General features: G+C 37.2%; 1 protein-coding gene and 1 pseudogene across 1 annotated transcript in view; one reads left to right on the top strand and one right to left on the bottom strand.

Annotated features, from left to right (window-relative positions):
* POLR2B (RNA polymerase II subunit B) overlaps window positions 1-15,696 on the bottom strand; it is a 47,111-nt gene that overhangs the window by 11,695 nt on the left and 19,720 nt on the right. Inside the window, exons 8-16 of the mRNA XM_035709558.2 lie at window positions 15,435-15,631; window positions 15,161-15,280; window positions 14,215-14,401; window positions 13,388-13,531; window positions 13,020-13,159; window positions 12,808-12,919; window positions 7,445-7,599; window positions 6,031-6,229; window positions 5,330-5,498 (exon numbers count right to left, since the gene is read on the bottom strand). Of these exons, the coding sequence (XP_035565451.1) occupies window positions 5,330-5,498; window positions 6,031-6,229; window positions 7,445-7,599; window positions 12,808-12,919; window positions 13,020-13,159; window positions 13,388-13,531; window positions 14,215-14,401; window positions 15,161-15,280; window positions 15,435-15,631 (1,423 nt within the window). The remainder of the gene's footprint in view (window positions 1-5,329; window positions 5,499-6,030; window positions 6,230-7,444; window positions 7,600-12,807; window positions 12,920-13,019; window positions 13,160-13,387; window positions 13,532-14,214; window positions 14,402-15,160; window positions 15,281-15,434; window positions 15,632-15,696) is intronic.
* Window positions 9,404-9,579, top strand: LOC112652368 (U4 spliceosomal RNA; annotated as a pseudogene).

Raw genomic sequence — 15,696 nt, 5'->3', positions numbered from 1 at the left:
CCCGGGCTGCTCCAGAGTTTTCTTTTTTTATTTAATTTTATTTTAAAGATTTTATTTATTCATAGAGACAGAGAGAGAGAGAGGCAGAGACAGAAGGAGGCACCATGCAGAGCCCGACGTGGGACTCGATCCATGGTCTCCAGGATCACACCCTGGGCTGCAGGTGGCGCTAAACCGCTGCACCACCAGGGCTGCCCCAGAGTTTTGTTTTTAATTTGAATTCATTTTTAACACTTTAAAAAGTAAATTTACCTAAAAACTTAGATTTTAAACTTTTCTTTAAAAATCAGATCTGGCATCACTGGGCCCATTTATACACATCACAACCATAGCTGAAGCTGAATACGGATAAGTGGAAAGGTAAACCTCTAACTCACCAACCCTGCCTAAACCTGTAGGAATTACAGGCTGCAAGCCCTGTTTAAAAGATAACACTAAACATTTTATGCTAAATATAACCTTGACTGCTCTCTAAGGAACAATCATACTAACAAGAGGGTATTTGTTCTGAGCACCTTGATGAGTTTGTATATTTGAATTTAGATCTAAAATGCTCTCCTTGAGGAGGAAAGGACTCTGATATTCTCCAAGGAAAAACCCCAGTAGTAGCAAGGCCTTCAGAGAATCAGAAAAGTCCAATAAACCGTCACTTCTCAGGTATGCAATGAAAACTCCTCCCGAAATCTAAATGATTTGCTCTAGTAGCATTCACACTGGTCACCATCCTTTTGTGTGGACTCTTTGGGGGAACTAGAAGAATTTTTAAAAACTTCACAAATGATTAAGCAGCATAATGCAAGGAAAACACATAAAAAGCCAGCAGTAGGACATAGATCACATCTGTGGTACATGAAACAGGCAAGACTTCTCCAGCATGTCCTTACATTTTGGTGGAGAACCACCTATACCTATGTCCTGCACCTTTTCCCAGATGATATAGCCTATAGGTGTTCAACTGTCTTGGCCTTGTGAGGCTTTCTTGCTTTCATGTGACAATCCCTGGATCACCTGTATATACTACATCAACTGGAGCCCAGAAGATAGTCCCTTCCATCCTACCTTTATCCAATCTATCTGGGCAAGTCTGAGAGATCAGCTAAATTTAGCTAAAAACATGAACTTGGGACGCCTGGGTGGCTCAGCGGTTGAGCGTCTGCCTTCGGCTCAGGGCATAATCCCAGATCCTGGGAATGAATCCCACATCGGGCTCCCTGCATGGAGCCTGCTTCTCCTTCTGCCTGTGTCTCTGTCGCTCTCTGTGTCTCTCATGAATAAATAAATAAAATATTTTTAAAAATAATAATAATAAAAAAATAAAAACATGGAACTTAAGTATGCTTCTAATAGTTTTTTTCTTAAAAGCCCCAAATCAAGATGCAATGTAGTGAAGAGCAAAAGGCACCAGAAAGAGAGAGATGGGAGGAAAAGGTCTACGTTTGGTCAAAAAGGAAAAACAGGCCAGTTTAAATTCTGGATTTATAGTTCTTAAGTTGTTTAATTCTGGGCAAATAACTTAACCTTTTGGATCCTGTCTCCACAGTTGTAAAACAGAGATAATATAACTACCACTATCTCTAATCATTTGACATTTATTCCTCCTTTACTATCTGCCAGGCACTAAGCCATCAGTTTTAAATGGATTTAACCATTTAATCATCACAAAAGCTTTATGAGGCAGGTACTATTAATCTCATTTTGCAGGTGAAAAAAATTTCAAAATGTTTTTATGATGTTTAGAAATAACATGTAAAAAACCTTTGAACGGTGTTTCAAATTCAATGCTCAATAAATATTAGTAACTTTGACAAAAATATCTGTGAGCTATGGGGTGCTTGGGTGGTTCAGTCATTGAGTAGCCACTCTTGATTTCAACTCAGGTCATAACCTCAGGGTCCTGGGATCAAGTCCTGAGTCTGGCTCAAAACTCAGGGGAAGTCAGCTTCAGGATTCTCTCTCTCTCTCCCCTTCTTGCTCTCTCTCTGCCCCTCCCCCTACTCACTTGCTCTCTCTCTCTCTAAATAAAGCTGTGCAATCCTTGCACACACTCTAAGATGAAATTCTGTCACAAGCATCTTTGCTCCCAGAAGATGTCAACTAAGGTAATAGTATACTATTACCTTGATAGTGTATGATACCCCTACAAGAATGATACTCATCAAGAAGACATTCCTTAAGATAACTTGATTAGCCCGAATCCGTCAGTCAGGGCTCAGAATTTGGCCAATGCAGCTGGCATGTTAGACAAAGCCAGGGCCAATAATTCAGCCAGGAGGTCAAGAGATTGGTTATATCAATAGAATGAGCAAATAAATAAATACACTGAAGTCAGCAGGAGCCAGATTTCTCCTTATCAGAAAATGGAGTTCTAAAATAAACACTCTCGTTTTGGACTGGGATGGAAGATGCTTGTGTGAACCTGTGTTACTTAACATACAGAATCATAAAAATAGACAAAGTTATGGGAGCAGTATATGCATATGCATTTTTCTACGTATTAGCTGAGGAACCCAGAAACAATGATATTCTAATAGCAAAAAGCACACTTAACACCCACATTCTGGTTTCCACATATTATTCCTTCACTGAAAGAAACTGATGAGTCCAGGTTTAGAGAAAGCACAAAATACAATGAAGTGCATAAAGAAAGATAAGGGACCTATCAGGAGTCAACTTCAAGTTGTTCCCACTGCAAAGTCTGGAACAATTTTAGCATCAAAATGGAAGGAATGATGGAATCAGAAAATCACCATTTGACAACAATCATGCTACACACTAATGGCTGAAAATTTGACAAGGAACAGAATATTTACATCATCTCAAAGTATCTCTTCCCAAAACACAACTTAGTACAAAATACTTTTAATTAACAGAAAGTGGAGAAATCTGGCAGACATCATCTTAATCACATGAATAGTTAAAAGTCACTATTGGTACATATAGACAGCATGTGCCTCCTGATATGATGCAATAAGAATACAGTATTACTTCTTTGCTGGTCCTGCCAAAAATTCATACTAACCCTAACCTGCATACAATCATGGGGAAACAACAGCCAAAGCCAAACTGAGAAGACAAAGTATAACTTTGCCTGAACGCTTCAAAAACGTCAAGGTCATGAGACAAGGAAAAACTAAAGAACTGTTCCACACTGAGGAAACTAAGGAAACATGCAACTAAATGCAATGCACAATCCTGGATTAGAGCCTAGACCCGTGAAGGACAGTATCTAGAATGGCAAAATGAACTAGGGACTGACTGCTCACTAGATGGGTATCCATGTTAAACTCCTGATTTTGACTGTGGTACTATTGAGAAGATCTTTGTTTTTAGGAAACATTCACTTAAGAATTAAAAAGTGATGTGGCTTCATGTCTACAACTTACTCTCCAATGATTCAGGAAGAGAAAGGGAAAGAATAAGACAAATGTGGTAAGATATGAACTAGGAAACTAGATGAAGAGTATACAGAAGTTCTTTGTACTGGTCTCACAACTTTTCTATCAGTTTGAAATTATCTCCAAAAACAGTTTTTAGAATAAACAATGTGATTAAAGCTTGAAGCAAAAACAGAACTGAAAAGTATGTGTAGTCCCTACCAGCCATGACTTCACCACTTCAAACCAGTTACCAAAAGAACATTTTATTTCAAATCTAACTTTTTACCTGTATTTCTTTTCTTCTCTAGTCATAAACTATTATCTAAATATTGAAGAAAAACACAACAGTGCAAGCATCCCCCAAAGATAGGAGCACACTGTAGAAAAACCTAACAGATTGTGTTTTCCTAGTCAAGAGTAACCCCTTGTGGAGGACTTTGAAAATAAACCATTCTAACCTGTGAGAATTTACTATCAAAATGTTAGATTTTCTAGTGTAGTTAATTTAAGGCCACCATTTACAAAGCAAAATTCTATATAACGTTATATAGATAATGTTACAAATAAATAACATTACCCACAGTTAAAGCCAAAATCCTATTAATAGTAAGGTAAGAAGACAATTATGCCAAAGAAACTTTGCTGCCTTGATTAATATTCAACACTCCCCTACCCTTTAGACGTCTCTGCACCATCTTACCTGTTGTCCAGTCTCCCTCTTACAAATCTGTAAACTCCTGATTCTCCTATCAGTTACATCTCAAATCTGTTCTCCTAAATTCTTTTCCTGGTGACTAAAGTTCGGTCTCTGGCTTTATTCACACTTTGAAATTCCCCTCAGTAATTTCATGGTAATCTAGAATTATCACTAATATATCAAAAACCTCACAGCTCTAAATTTGACCTTCTTCCAAATCACATTTGCAACTATTAGAAAATCTTTTCTCGGGACACCTGGGTGGCTCAGCAGTTGAGCATCTCTGCCTTTGGCTTGGGGTGTGATCCCAGTCCCAGGATCAAGTCCCACAGGGGCTCCCTGAGAGGAGCCTGCTTCTCCCTGTCTGTGCCTCTGCTTCTCTCTGTCTCTCATGAATAAATAAAATCTTTAAAAAAAAAAATTCTTTTCTGTTATGGCAACAACTCAAAACCAACATGCTGAAAACTGAACTTATTATTATTTTACCTCTAAAACATCCTCCTTCTGTATTCCCAGTCTTATTAATAGTACCCCTCTCTTCTTGATCACCCAAGCCACAAGTAGCAACGTATTTCCAATTCCTATCTTCTCCCCCTTCATCACTCCACAACCAATTAATCAAGTCCATCATGGGTATTCCAATAGGCACTCACCTACTCTTCATTTCTTAAAGACCTTACACATTCTGAGACCACTGAAAAAGCCTCTAAATTATCTCCTCCAATACCATTCCTGACTGTAATCTGTATTAACTATCAGAATGATATTCCTAAAATAAATTTCTAATTGTATTACCGCCTTGCTCCAAAAGGCCGGATGAGTGTCCTTCTCAAAATTCATTCTGTTCTCTCCACATTGTGAGACCAAGGTTCATTCCTGTGCACTTATACTCCAGTCATACTAGAGTGCCAGGACTACTACTAACTTTTCCCATATCTCATACATTCATGTATATCTAAGCCCTTCCTCAACCCATCTCTCAAATTCAAATACTCTTTCATCAACTTTACATTAGTCTAAAATGCCACCACTCTTGTGAAACTGGCTCTAGATTTCCAATAGGATTCAATCATTTCCTGTACCTCACCCTAACACTTACCACATATCTATCTCTTTATTATTTGTGTTGTTTCCCACATTATAATTCTGAGAGAAGAGATGCTGTGTCATATGTATTTTATTAACTCTCCCAAGCACCCAGAAGTGCCTTAAGCATGACAGGATCTTAAAAACTAAAGAGCAAAACTGAACATACCTGCTGGAAGCTCTCTAAATCGTAGATATTCCATTGACCGTGTAGTCACAAGCGGTTTTTGAGGATAATACAGAACATGGGCCAGTGTATCCATACGAACGTGGAAGTTGGTGATATAAACTCCCATAGCCTGCTTACCCATAGCAGACTGATATGTGTTTCTAGGGGACTAAAGGTAGAAATGAAAAGCAGAATCAATGAAAATTTAATTGCTTCTGGGGCACCTGGATGGGTCAGTTAGTTAAGTGTCTGCCTTTGGCTCAGGTCATGATCCCAGGGTTCTGGGATGAAGACTTGCATGAGGCTCCCTGCTCCTCGGGGGGCCTGCTTCTCCCTCTCCCTTTGCCTGCTGCTCCTCATGCTTGTGCTCTCTTTTCTCTTTCTCTCAAATAAATAATCTTTTTTTTTTTTTTAATTTACTTCTGAAGGAACAAACTTTACAGGGTGCTATGTAAATCAGTAATATGGTTGATAAAAGTTATGTTTTCTCAAAGATAAGTGATAAGCATTTGGAATAATCAACTATGGCTTCTAATCCAACTATGGCTTCAGCGAAAAAAGAAAATAAGTATATTAAATGCAGATTCTCTAGGAGTTCACAGTCCTTTCATCAACATGCTTTTCTTTAGGAAAAACTAGATTAATCATTTTTCTACTTCCCCCAATTTCTCACAAACCAGAAGTTAAAAACTCCTACCAACCTGGTTATGATCAGGAAAGGGAATAATAGATGCACAGACACCAAGAATCATTGATGGATGAATCTCACAGTGTGTATATGTGGAACAATAAGCTACTTCTTTTTCCTGTAAATCATCTGGAGTCATTGCAAGCATCACTGTTTCTTCTTCCAGAGTATCAATATATTCTACTACCCCACTGGCCACAAGATCCTGCCAACTAAAAAAGAAGAACTCACTTTATTTCCTTACTTACTGAATTATTTTAAATAAACTTCCTAGTTAACAGAGTATTCCAAAAAAAAAAACAGAGTATTCCTATATCTACATATACAGATAGAGTTCCAAAATAGGTCTATTATTGTTAATAGTGGGAAAAAAATCAAGTTACTAAACAATACACATGAAGTATAGTTCTATCAATATTACCATTAGTTTGTAATGCTTTGTCCTAAAAGGAACTATTTAGGGGAAGGCTAGCTCAGTCAGTGCAGCATGAGACTCTTAACCTTGGGATTGTTGAGTTTGAGCCCCACACTGTTGTAGTGATTACTCAAAAAAAATAATAATAATAAAAATTAAAAAAAAAAAAATAGGAGTGCCTGGGTGGCTCAATCAGTTAAGCATTTGCCTTCGGTTCAGGTCATGATCCCAGGGTCCCAGATCGAGTCCCGTGTCAGGCTCCTTGTTCAATGGGGAGCCTGCTTCTCCCTCTCCCACTGCCTGCTGCTCCCTCTGCTTGTGTTCTCTTTCTGTCAAATAATCATTTTCTAAAAAAATAATAATAAATCGAATTATTTGTGGATGTATACGTATAGGTTACATAATTATTTATTTTAAGATTTTATTTATTTATTCATGAGACACACACACAGAGAGGCAGACACACAGGCAGGAGAAGCAGGCTCCATTCAGGGGCCTGATGTAGGACTTGATCCCAGGACTCCAGGATCATGCCTTGAGCCGAAGGCAGATGCTCAACTGCTGAGCCACCCAGGCATCCCACATAATTACTTTTTAAGAGGAAAATACAAATTGGGGGCTTTTATGTATTTTTATTATATATACTGTTTGAAATATTTTTACAATAAAAAATAAATTTTAAAGCAGGTTCATCTTATTAAATGATTGTTACACGTAACATATATATAAATTTATATTATATGCTATTTATTATTTGATAACATGTCACAAAGACTTTATTCTTCAAACTCTACAAGTCCCTTACTTGATGACAAAAATTAAGAAAAACAAATATGACTGCTAATACAGAGTTTCTTTCTGGGGCAATGAAAGTGTTCTGGAATTAGGTAGTGGTGAGAGATGCACGATCTTATGAATATACTAAAAACCATTGAACTGTATACTTTAAAATGGTTAATTTTATGGTATGTGAACTAAATCTCAATTTTTTTCTCTTCTCAAATGTTCTTACCTGTAGTTGTTATATTCTCTCTCTTTCAACTGATCAATGTGTCTCTTCTTCAAAAGTAGTTTTTGTTTTTCTACAATCAGAAGTGGCCTACAAATACGGCCTGCATCTGTATAAATCCGAATCTCCCTCTCTCGAATATCTCTGATCATAGAAACCTTCCAGTAAAAAGACAAAACAGTGTTATAAACTTTAATTTTCTCTTATCATTAAACCTTAGTGAAAAATAAAATTCTTAATAAATTTCTGGAGCAAACCGTTATTAAATAACATGCACAAATCTCAAGTTTCTCGTTTGTTCAATATACTAAAAACCTAGCTATAATTTAAAATTTTATAAAAAGGGACACCTGGGTGCCTCAGCATTGAGCGTCTGCCTTTAGCTCAGGGTGTGACCCCAGGTCCAGGATGGAGGCCCACATCAGGCTCCCTGCACAGGAGCCTGCTTATCACCTGGTCTATGTCTCTGCTTCTCTCGGTCTCTCTCATGAATAAATAAATACTTTTTTAAAAGATTTATATATTTATTCATGATAGACAGAGAGAGGCAGAGACACAGGCAGAGGGAGAAGCAGGCTCCATGCCAGTAGCCTGACGCGGGACTCGACCCCGGGACTCCAGGATCGTGCCCTAGGCCAAAGGCAGGCACTAAACCACTGAGCCACCCAAGGATTCCATAAATAAATTTTTAAAATGAAATTAAAAATAAAATGAAATTTTGTAAGGAACAAATATTTAACCCTGATACTTGTAAAGCTGAATAATATCCAGCAATGGGGATCTCTGGGTGGCTCAGCGGTTTAGTGCCTCCCTTCAGCCCAGGCGTAATCTTGGGAGTCCCGCGATCAAGTCCCACATCAGGCTCCCCACAGGGAGCCTGCTTCTCTCTGTGTGTCTCTCTCATGAATAAATAAAATCTTCAAAAAAAAAAAAATACCCAGCAATAATGTCATGCAAGATAAAGTAAAACAAAAAATATATTTTTGGCATCACAAACACTAGTATATTACAACTTATTTTGCCTCTTTAATAATTACACAGACTTCACTCTGCAACTTTCCAGTAACCAACCCTGTATCACTTTGCATTGATCATACTTTCTCAGTAATAAGCTCAACTTCTGACACTTACCTATCAAACAAATGGCTTACTGTCTACCTTCCAATACAGCAGTCACTAGCTACATGTCACTATTAAGCACTTGAAATCGGCCATCTCTGAACTGAGATACACTGCAGTGTATAACATGTACAAACTACAAGGTAGATTTCAAAGGACAATATCACATAAAAAAAGTACCACATTAAAAAAAGAAAAACAGACCCCTAAATACAGAGAACAAACTGGTGGTTAAAAGAGGTGGGGGGGGGGGAACACCTGGGTGGCTCAGTGGTTGAGCATCTGCCTTTGATTCAGGGCATGATCCCGGGGTCCTGGGATGGAGTCCTGCATTAGGCTCCTTGTGAGGAGCCTGCTTCTCCCTCTGCATATGTCTCTGCCTCTCTCTGTCTCTCTCATGAATGAATAAATAAATAAAATCTTTAAAAAGGGGGGCGGGGAGCAGTGGTGGGGATGGGCAGAAAAGGGTAAAGAAATTAAGAGGTACAGATTTCCAGTTATGGAATGATTAAGTCACAGGGATAAATGGTACAGTTCAGAGAATATAGTCAATGGTATTATAATAGCATGTATAGTGATAAACGGTAGCTACATTTGTGGTGAGCACAGCATAACAGAGTTGTCAAATCACTGTTGTACACCTGAAACTTATGAAATACTAAGTGCCAACTATAAATTAATAATTTAAAAAAGTACCACACAAAAATAAAGAATGTAAAATTTCTCATAAATAATCCGTATACTGATTAGATACTGAAACTGTAATATTTTGGATATATCAGATCAAATAAAAATATTAAAATTACTTTCATGTTTCTAATTTTTTTTAACACGGGTACTGGAAGCTTTGCGCAGTGGCAGTATTGTAGCCAATGAGGTTTATCTGAGGTGCAATTATTGCTAATTGAAAACTTTTCCTAACACGAGTACTGGAAAAATTTAAGTATGTAGCTCATATGATATTTCTACTCGGCAGAACTAGGAAATATATTCCCAGAAAATAATTTTTTTTTCAAAGATGTTTATTTATTCATGAGAGACACACAGAGAGAGGCAGAGACCCAGGCAGAGAGAGAAGCAGGCTCCATGCAGGGAGCCTGATGTGAGACTCGATTGCCGGTCTCTGGGATCAACCCCTGAGCCAAAGGTAAACACTCAACCACAGAACCACCCAGCAGTCCCTCCCAGAAAATACTAAAAAAATATCTGGGGCAGGGACACCTGGCTTGCTCAGTTGGAAGAACATGCAATTCTTGATCTCAGGGTCATGACTTCAAGTCCCACGTTGGGCACAGAGCTGACTTCAAAAAAAAAAAAAAAAAATGGGGGTAAACTTACAATAAAAAACATAGTAATTACTAAAAGCACTGTGGATCTTGAACTACCTATTTACAAAGAAATAAGTCAAAAAGAAAATAAGAATTTCCATTGAATTATATAATTCTAATATATAATCTTGGAAGCCAACTAAAGAAATGAATTGACAAAGAGTTGGGAAATGGAAAAATAGATTCGTATTTCTCCAACAAAAGTACCTTAAGAAAGTAAAATCACCTCTGGATACTTTTATTAAAGACTGAGTTTATTTAAGAAAAATTTGGATTACTGGGTTTAAAACCAAGAGTAAATCATAAAAGCTTGATCAAAAACACCAAGGTCTCCAAAACTAAAATGTCAAAAGCCACTAAATAGAAAATGTTCGGGCAGCCCGGGTGGCTCAGCGGTTTAGCGCCATCTTCAGCCCAGGGTGTGATCCTGGAGACCTGGGATCGAGTCCAGCGTCAGGCTACCTGAATGGAGCCTGTTTCTCCCTCTGCCTGTGTCTCTCATGAATAAGTAAATAAGATCTTTAAAAAAAAAAAAAAAAAAAAAATAGAAAATGTTCTACATCCTTAGCCCACTTCCTGTCCTTGAAAAACAATGTGAGGAGAAACACTATGTCTTTGAGCAAAACACGATCAGTGACACTGTCAAGTCCTAGAAAAGATATTGTTTTCAAATGCATTGCCTTGAATCCTTAGAGAATTCCTAGTAAAATACAGTTCTATTCTTTTTTTTTTTTCAGTTCTATTGTCTTAATAGGACGACATAAATTGTGAACTGTATCTTCTCAAAGCCCCAAAGGAAATGGGTGTACTTTAGTAGGTCTAAAGAGGACTACTGACAGGACAGCCTAAGTCAGAAATCGGTAAAATGACTACCTCTGGTAGTCACAACATATGAACAAAAAGAAAAAGTGCCAGATTCCTTCAGGAAAATATACCCAATTCTCCCACTTACTTAGAGGCTCCCATAATCACTAACAGGAGATTAAGGTACCTAGTCCAAGACACAGGATTATTTAAATGTTCAATAAACACTTAGTGTCTACTATATGTCAGGTACTATGCTCATAGCTGAAAATAGAAAGTCGTATTAATACATGTTCCCCGCCTCTGGAGAATTAAGAGTGTAGCGAGTGAGGCTGGCATGTAAGTCAACAGTTCCCATCTGGGACAAGGATTCTGTCACAAACATGTAAGTAAAATACACTGTATACAGTCAGAGATCTAAATCAGGGGGTCAGGGAAGAGCACACAGGCCAAATCTACCCTTGTCATCTGTTTTTGTAAATAAACAGATGGTTTATGTACTGCCTATGGCTGCTTTTCACTACAACAGCTGAAGTGAATACACAACAGAGTACATGGTAAACAAAGCCTAAAATATTTAGTATCTGGCCCTTTCCAGAAATCTTTGCCAAGTTGTGATCGAATCAAACGGGGCAGGGGGAGGTGGTCAGGTAAGGTACCCTGAAGGAGCCAAAGGAGATGAGAGTTAATATAAGCTTTGCAGAATAAGTGAGATTTATCTGAAAAAAGTAATAAACACCCTTTTCCCTACTGTTCATTTTTGGGGAGGAATGGGGACAGGAACACAAACATTCTAGATTAAAGGAATGGGCCCATGGAAAGGTAAAGAGGACTAAAACAGCAGGAGGAATTTAATTTTACTCTAGAAAACAGAAAAGCTAAAGAAGGCTCTTAGAAAAACATGGAATTACCAAAGTTCTCAATCATAAAAAATACAGCCAATTTTGGTTCTTAGGCTTTCTCTTAGTCCTGCCTGCTCTCAAGTAAAGCATGCTGTTGCTGCCTTCAAGCTATGAATACTCCGGATTCAAAACCCAGGGTCTGCTTGCTAGAGAAAAGCCTAGAGCAATCGCTCTGCTCTGCTAAGTAGAAGAGAGATCAGCTACTGACTTAAGTGTGTTAGTTTCTCTCCAAACCCACTTTCTCCTAGACATAATCCACAATATAGATTGGGGGAAATCAAGACTGAGCCATATCTCTCAATACAGTACACTAAAAGCAAAAGCCCTGTTTTGGGTAGTAATAAAAGTAATAAAGCCCATATAATATATATTAATGCTTAAAAAAAAAAAAGCTCTCCTAATCCCAAAGCATTTTAATATCCACCTAAATATAAAAATCTTTATAAAGGTGTATCACATTTTAAGAATGAATCTCTGGGGATGCCTGGGTGGCTCAGTCAGTTGAATACCTGACTGTTGATTTTAGCTCAGGTCATGATCTCAGGGTTGTGGGATGCAGCTTCAAGTCAGGCTCCGCACTTAACGTGGAGTCTTCTTGTCCCTCTCCAACTCCCCACCCCCTATTTGCATGTGCTCTCTCTGAAATAAAATCTTTAACAAAAAAAAAAAAAAAAAAGGAACATATCTCTGGATTCAGACAAAGGAAAAATCAGAGCTCATTATTCTCTTATCAAAAGCATTATTGTCACCTTTACAAAAAGACCCTCAAAAGAATTCCTTTTACTTTAAAATATAATTTGAGTTCTAAAAATATAATTAAAATTACATGTCAAATTTTTATTTTTTTTTTTAAGATTTTATTTATTTATTCATGAGGGCCAGAGAGAGGCAGAGATATAGGCAGACAGAGAAGCAGGCTCCATGCAGGAAGCCCAAAGTGGGATTCGATCCCGGGACTCCAGGATGCCCTGGGCCAAAGGCAGATAATCAACTGCTGAGCCACCCAGGCATCCCTACATGTCAAATTTTTATAAGTATATACCTAAAGCATTAAAGCAAGCAATATCTTATATTTAGCTCAAAACATCACCTAGACTTTTGACAATGTACTCTACAAGGGAAACAGTTAAAGATGCCAATGCAAATAAAACTGTCACTAGTCTTATGCCTTGTTTAGATATCCCATATGATCATGCACTCTCAAAAGACTCACTTCAGACACAATGATGTCCATCTGACGCCGCAATTTCCTTAGAGTGTTCATAAGTTGTTCAGGATCTTTATGTATTCCAACCCAGCAACCATTAACAAAAATCTTGGTTGCACTAAAATGTGAAATCAAGAGCATTTTGCAGTTAGTATCTGTATACTAAGCAACAACCCAAGATTAACAATAGTTTCAAAAGAAATCACATCTATACATACTCAGCAATAGCTGCAGGAGAAATTTCTTCTAAATTTTCCATACTCCATTCTTCTAAAAATTCCAGAATTGGAGAAGGCTGAGACCCAACTGAAATATAAGCCATCAGGGCTAAATTCTTCACAAGTCCTACAGCATGGCCCTACAAATAAACAAAGTATTACTCATACTGATTTAGCATGCCTATCAAAATTCTTTTCCATAAACGTTTTTCCTTCAATTTGATTTCAGGATTTACTCTAAGAACAAAATCATAAATAAAACATTAGTTCTAGAACCACACAGCATAACTAAATACTTCCACAAGTAATTACATATCCTACATAATTATTGATAGACTTTTGACTGAATGTAAACTCTAATGTATTACCTCTGGGGTCTCAGCAGGACACACCATTCCCCACAATGTATTATGCAACTGTCTTGGTTTTGCTAGCTTGCCATCTCTACCAATAGGTGAATTCAAACGACGAAGGTGAGAAAGAGTAGATGCAAAAGTCAGGCGGTTTAATACCTAGAAAACAATAGCAAAACTTTAAAAGTTTGGGCATTTCTGTTACTCGTCCTATCACATTTTTGGCAAATACTAGAAAGAGGCAAAGTCACATTTTTACTTATAATCAATTGACATCAAACTCTCCCTATCACTCCTTTCTCCATCCTTTCCCTGAATAAGATCATTCACCTCATAAGTGCCTGTTATAGCAGGGATGGTAAACATGTGAGGTACAATTCTAACATGTCACATAAATGCTTTATTTATAATCACCTCCAACCACTAGGATGTTAGTTCCACCAAGAGTTGGTGACCCTAACCCCCACGCGTTCACAAGTCAAAAGTGTACTGTACTTTGCATCAAAGAAAGGGAATACCCATTTATTCTCTGGGTCGGTGTCTAACATGGAGATCTAAAAACATAAAAATTTCACTAACATGGACCATCTTTACCTCCCAAGCAGCTACACTAATTTATTAACTATCTTGCTGTAAGCCAAAACCTTAATTTCTCTTAAGTAATGCTAACAGCTAATTTGAAGACAAATTTCATTTTCATAATCCAAAATCCCCCAGTGCTGTTATACCTGACAGGGGAAAAAAAAAAAAAAAGGCAAAACAATTTACACTCAATGAATGAAAGGATTTCTTAGTCCCACGACATTTTCCTATCAAACCTGTAATCATAGTCCATGTCCTACCTGAGATACTCCAGCTCTGGCTTGATGAGCTTTCTTTTGGTCACCCCAGTTTCCAGTAGCTAAGGAATATTTTAGGCCATCAGATATAATCCTTGTTTTAATTGCCAACTCCAAGTTAAAATCCTTTCCTCGATCAATAAACTTCTGTGCATAGATCCGCACTTCTTTAAGCAAATTCTTAAACATACTGCCAAATAAAATGGTATCGTTTCAAATATGTAAAGGTCAACATACATTCTCAATACGGACAATACTGCCCACAAGGGGGAGGAAAGTAGTTAGCATAGAGGAAGGGAAGTGTTATTACTCTCTTTATGTAAAAAGCACTGATGTACTTATAGTACATAAACATACATAAGAGGAACAACTAGGGAAAAAAATGTCAGAAGAGACTCCTTAATGGGGTGAAAACAAGATTGAAGAACATCAATCCAAAATACACAAAATAACAGAATACATAGAAACACTACTATAATCTTTTTCATATTGTCTACATACTTTGTTTTTAAAAACTTCTGATTATAAAAGTGTTAGATGTTCATTATAGGAAATATGGAAAATATAAGAACATATGAAAAATAAAACTCACTTTAAACCAATATTGCTAATATTTTGATAGATTTCCCTCCAGCTTTTGTGTTTTTATAAAATGCAAAAGCAGGACTAATAAAAATTCCAATATCATCTATACTTAGAAAATCAAGACAAACGCCTTATAAAGCTACCAGAGAAATAAAGAAAATGTAAATAATAAACTGTCCTCACAAACCTGAAATTGTCAGACAGGAACCAGAACAAAATCTGGGCAAGTGGCACAAAGAATGTAGCTAACTTCCTATGTACCCAATATGGATGCCAAGAGAGTTTAGTACTTCCATTAGTGCAATGACCAATCTAAAGTGAAATCTCTCTACTTTTAACAACATCGTTTTATATCATTCCTTACCCTCTAAATAAGAATGCAAGCAGTGGCCCAGCAAGATCCAATCTTTTGTTTCCATAGTGATCCCTGTCATCTAATTCTCTTCTACCCAAGGCTGCTAGAAGCAACCTATGAACCATGTACCTTGAAAAAAAAGAAAAGAAACAAGAAAATGAAAAACAATACATATGGCTTTTGGCTTTTTAAAAAACTTGTATATTAAAAACACCATTTCTGATATTTTTAACTTTAAGGAAAACTTTATCTCGACAGTATCTTGGCAAAAATCTTAACATACCCCAAAAAATAAGCTTTTTTGGTCTCACAAAAGTCACTGACACCAACATGAGGGAGCATTTCTTTTTGTAAGACTTCTTTTGCATATTTAATTCTTTTCTCTTTAGTGACCCCAGGCTTTGCCCCTCTTGAGCCAATGAAATTTAGTGCAACATTCTGCTCCTGGATGACAAAAGCTTCATCGAGAGAAGGTTTCACCTATCAGAAAATTCAAATGAAAGTTATTTTCAAATTCATATTTTCACCTTAAAATAAGTAACTGT

This window comes from Canis lupus, chromosome 13, assembly GCF_003254725.2.
Source record: "Canis lupus dingo isolate Sandy chromosome 13, ASM325472v2, whole genome shotgun sequence".
NCBI classification, from domain to species: domain Eukaryota; kingdom Metazoa; phylum Chordata; class Mammalia; order Carnivora; family Canidae; genus Canis; species Canis lupus.
The sequence above is the reverse complement of the archived record's forward strand: the minus strand, read 5'-3'. Positions and strand labels throughout refer to the sequence as shown.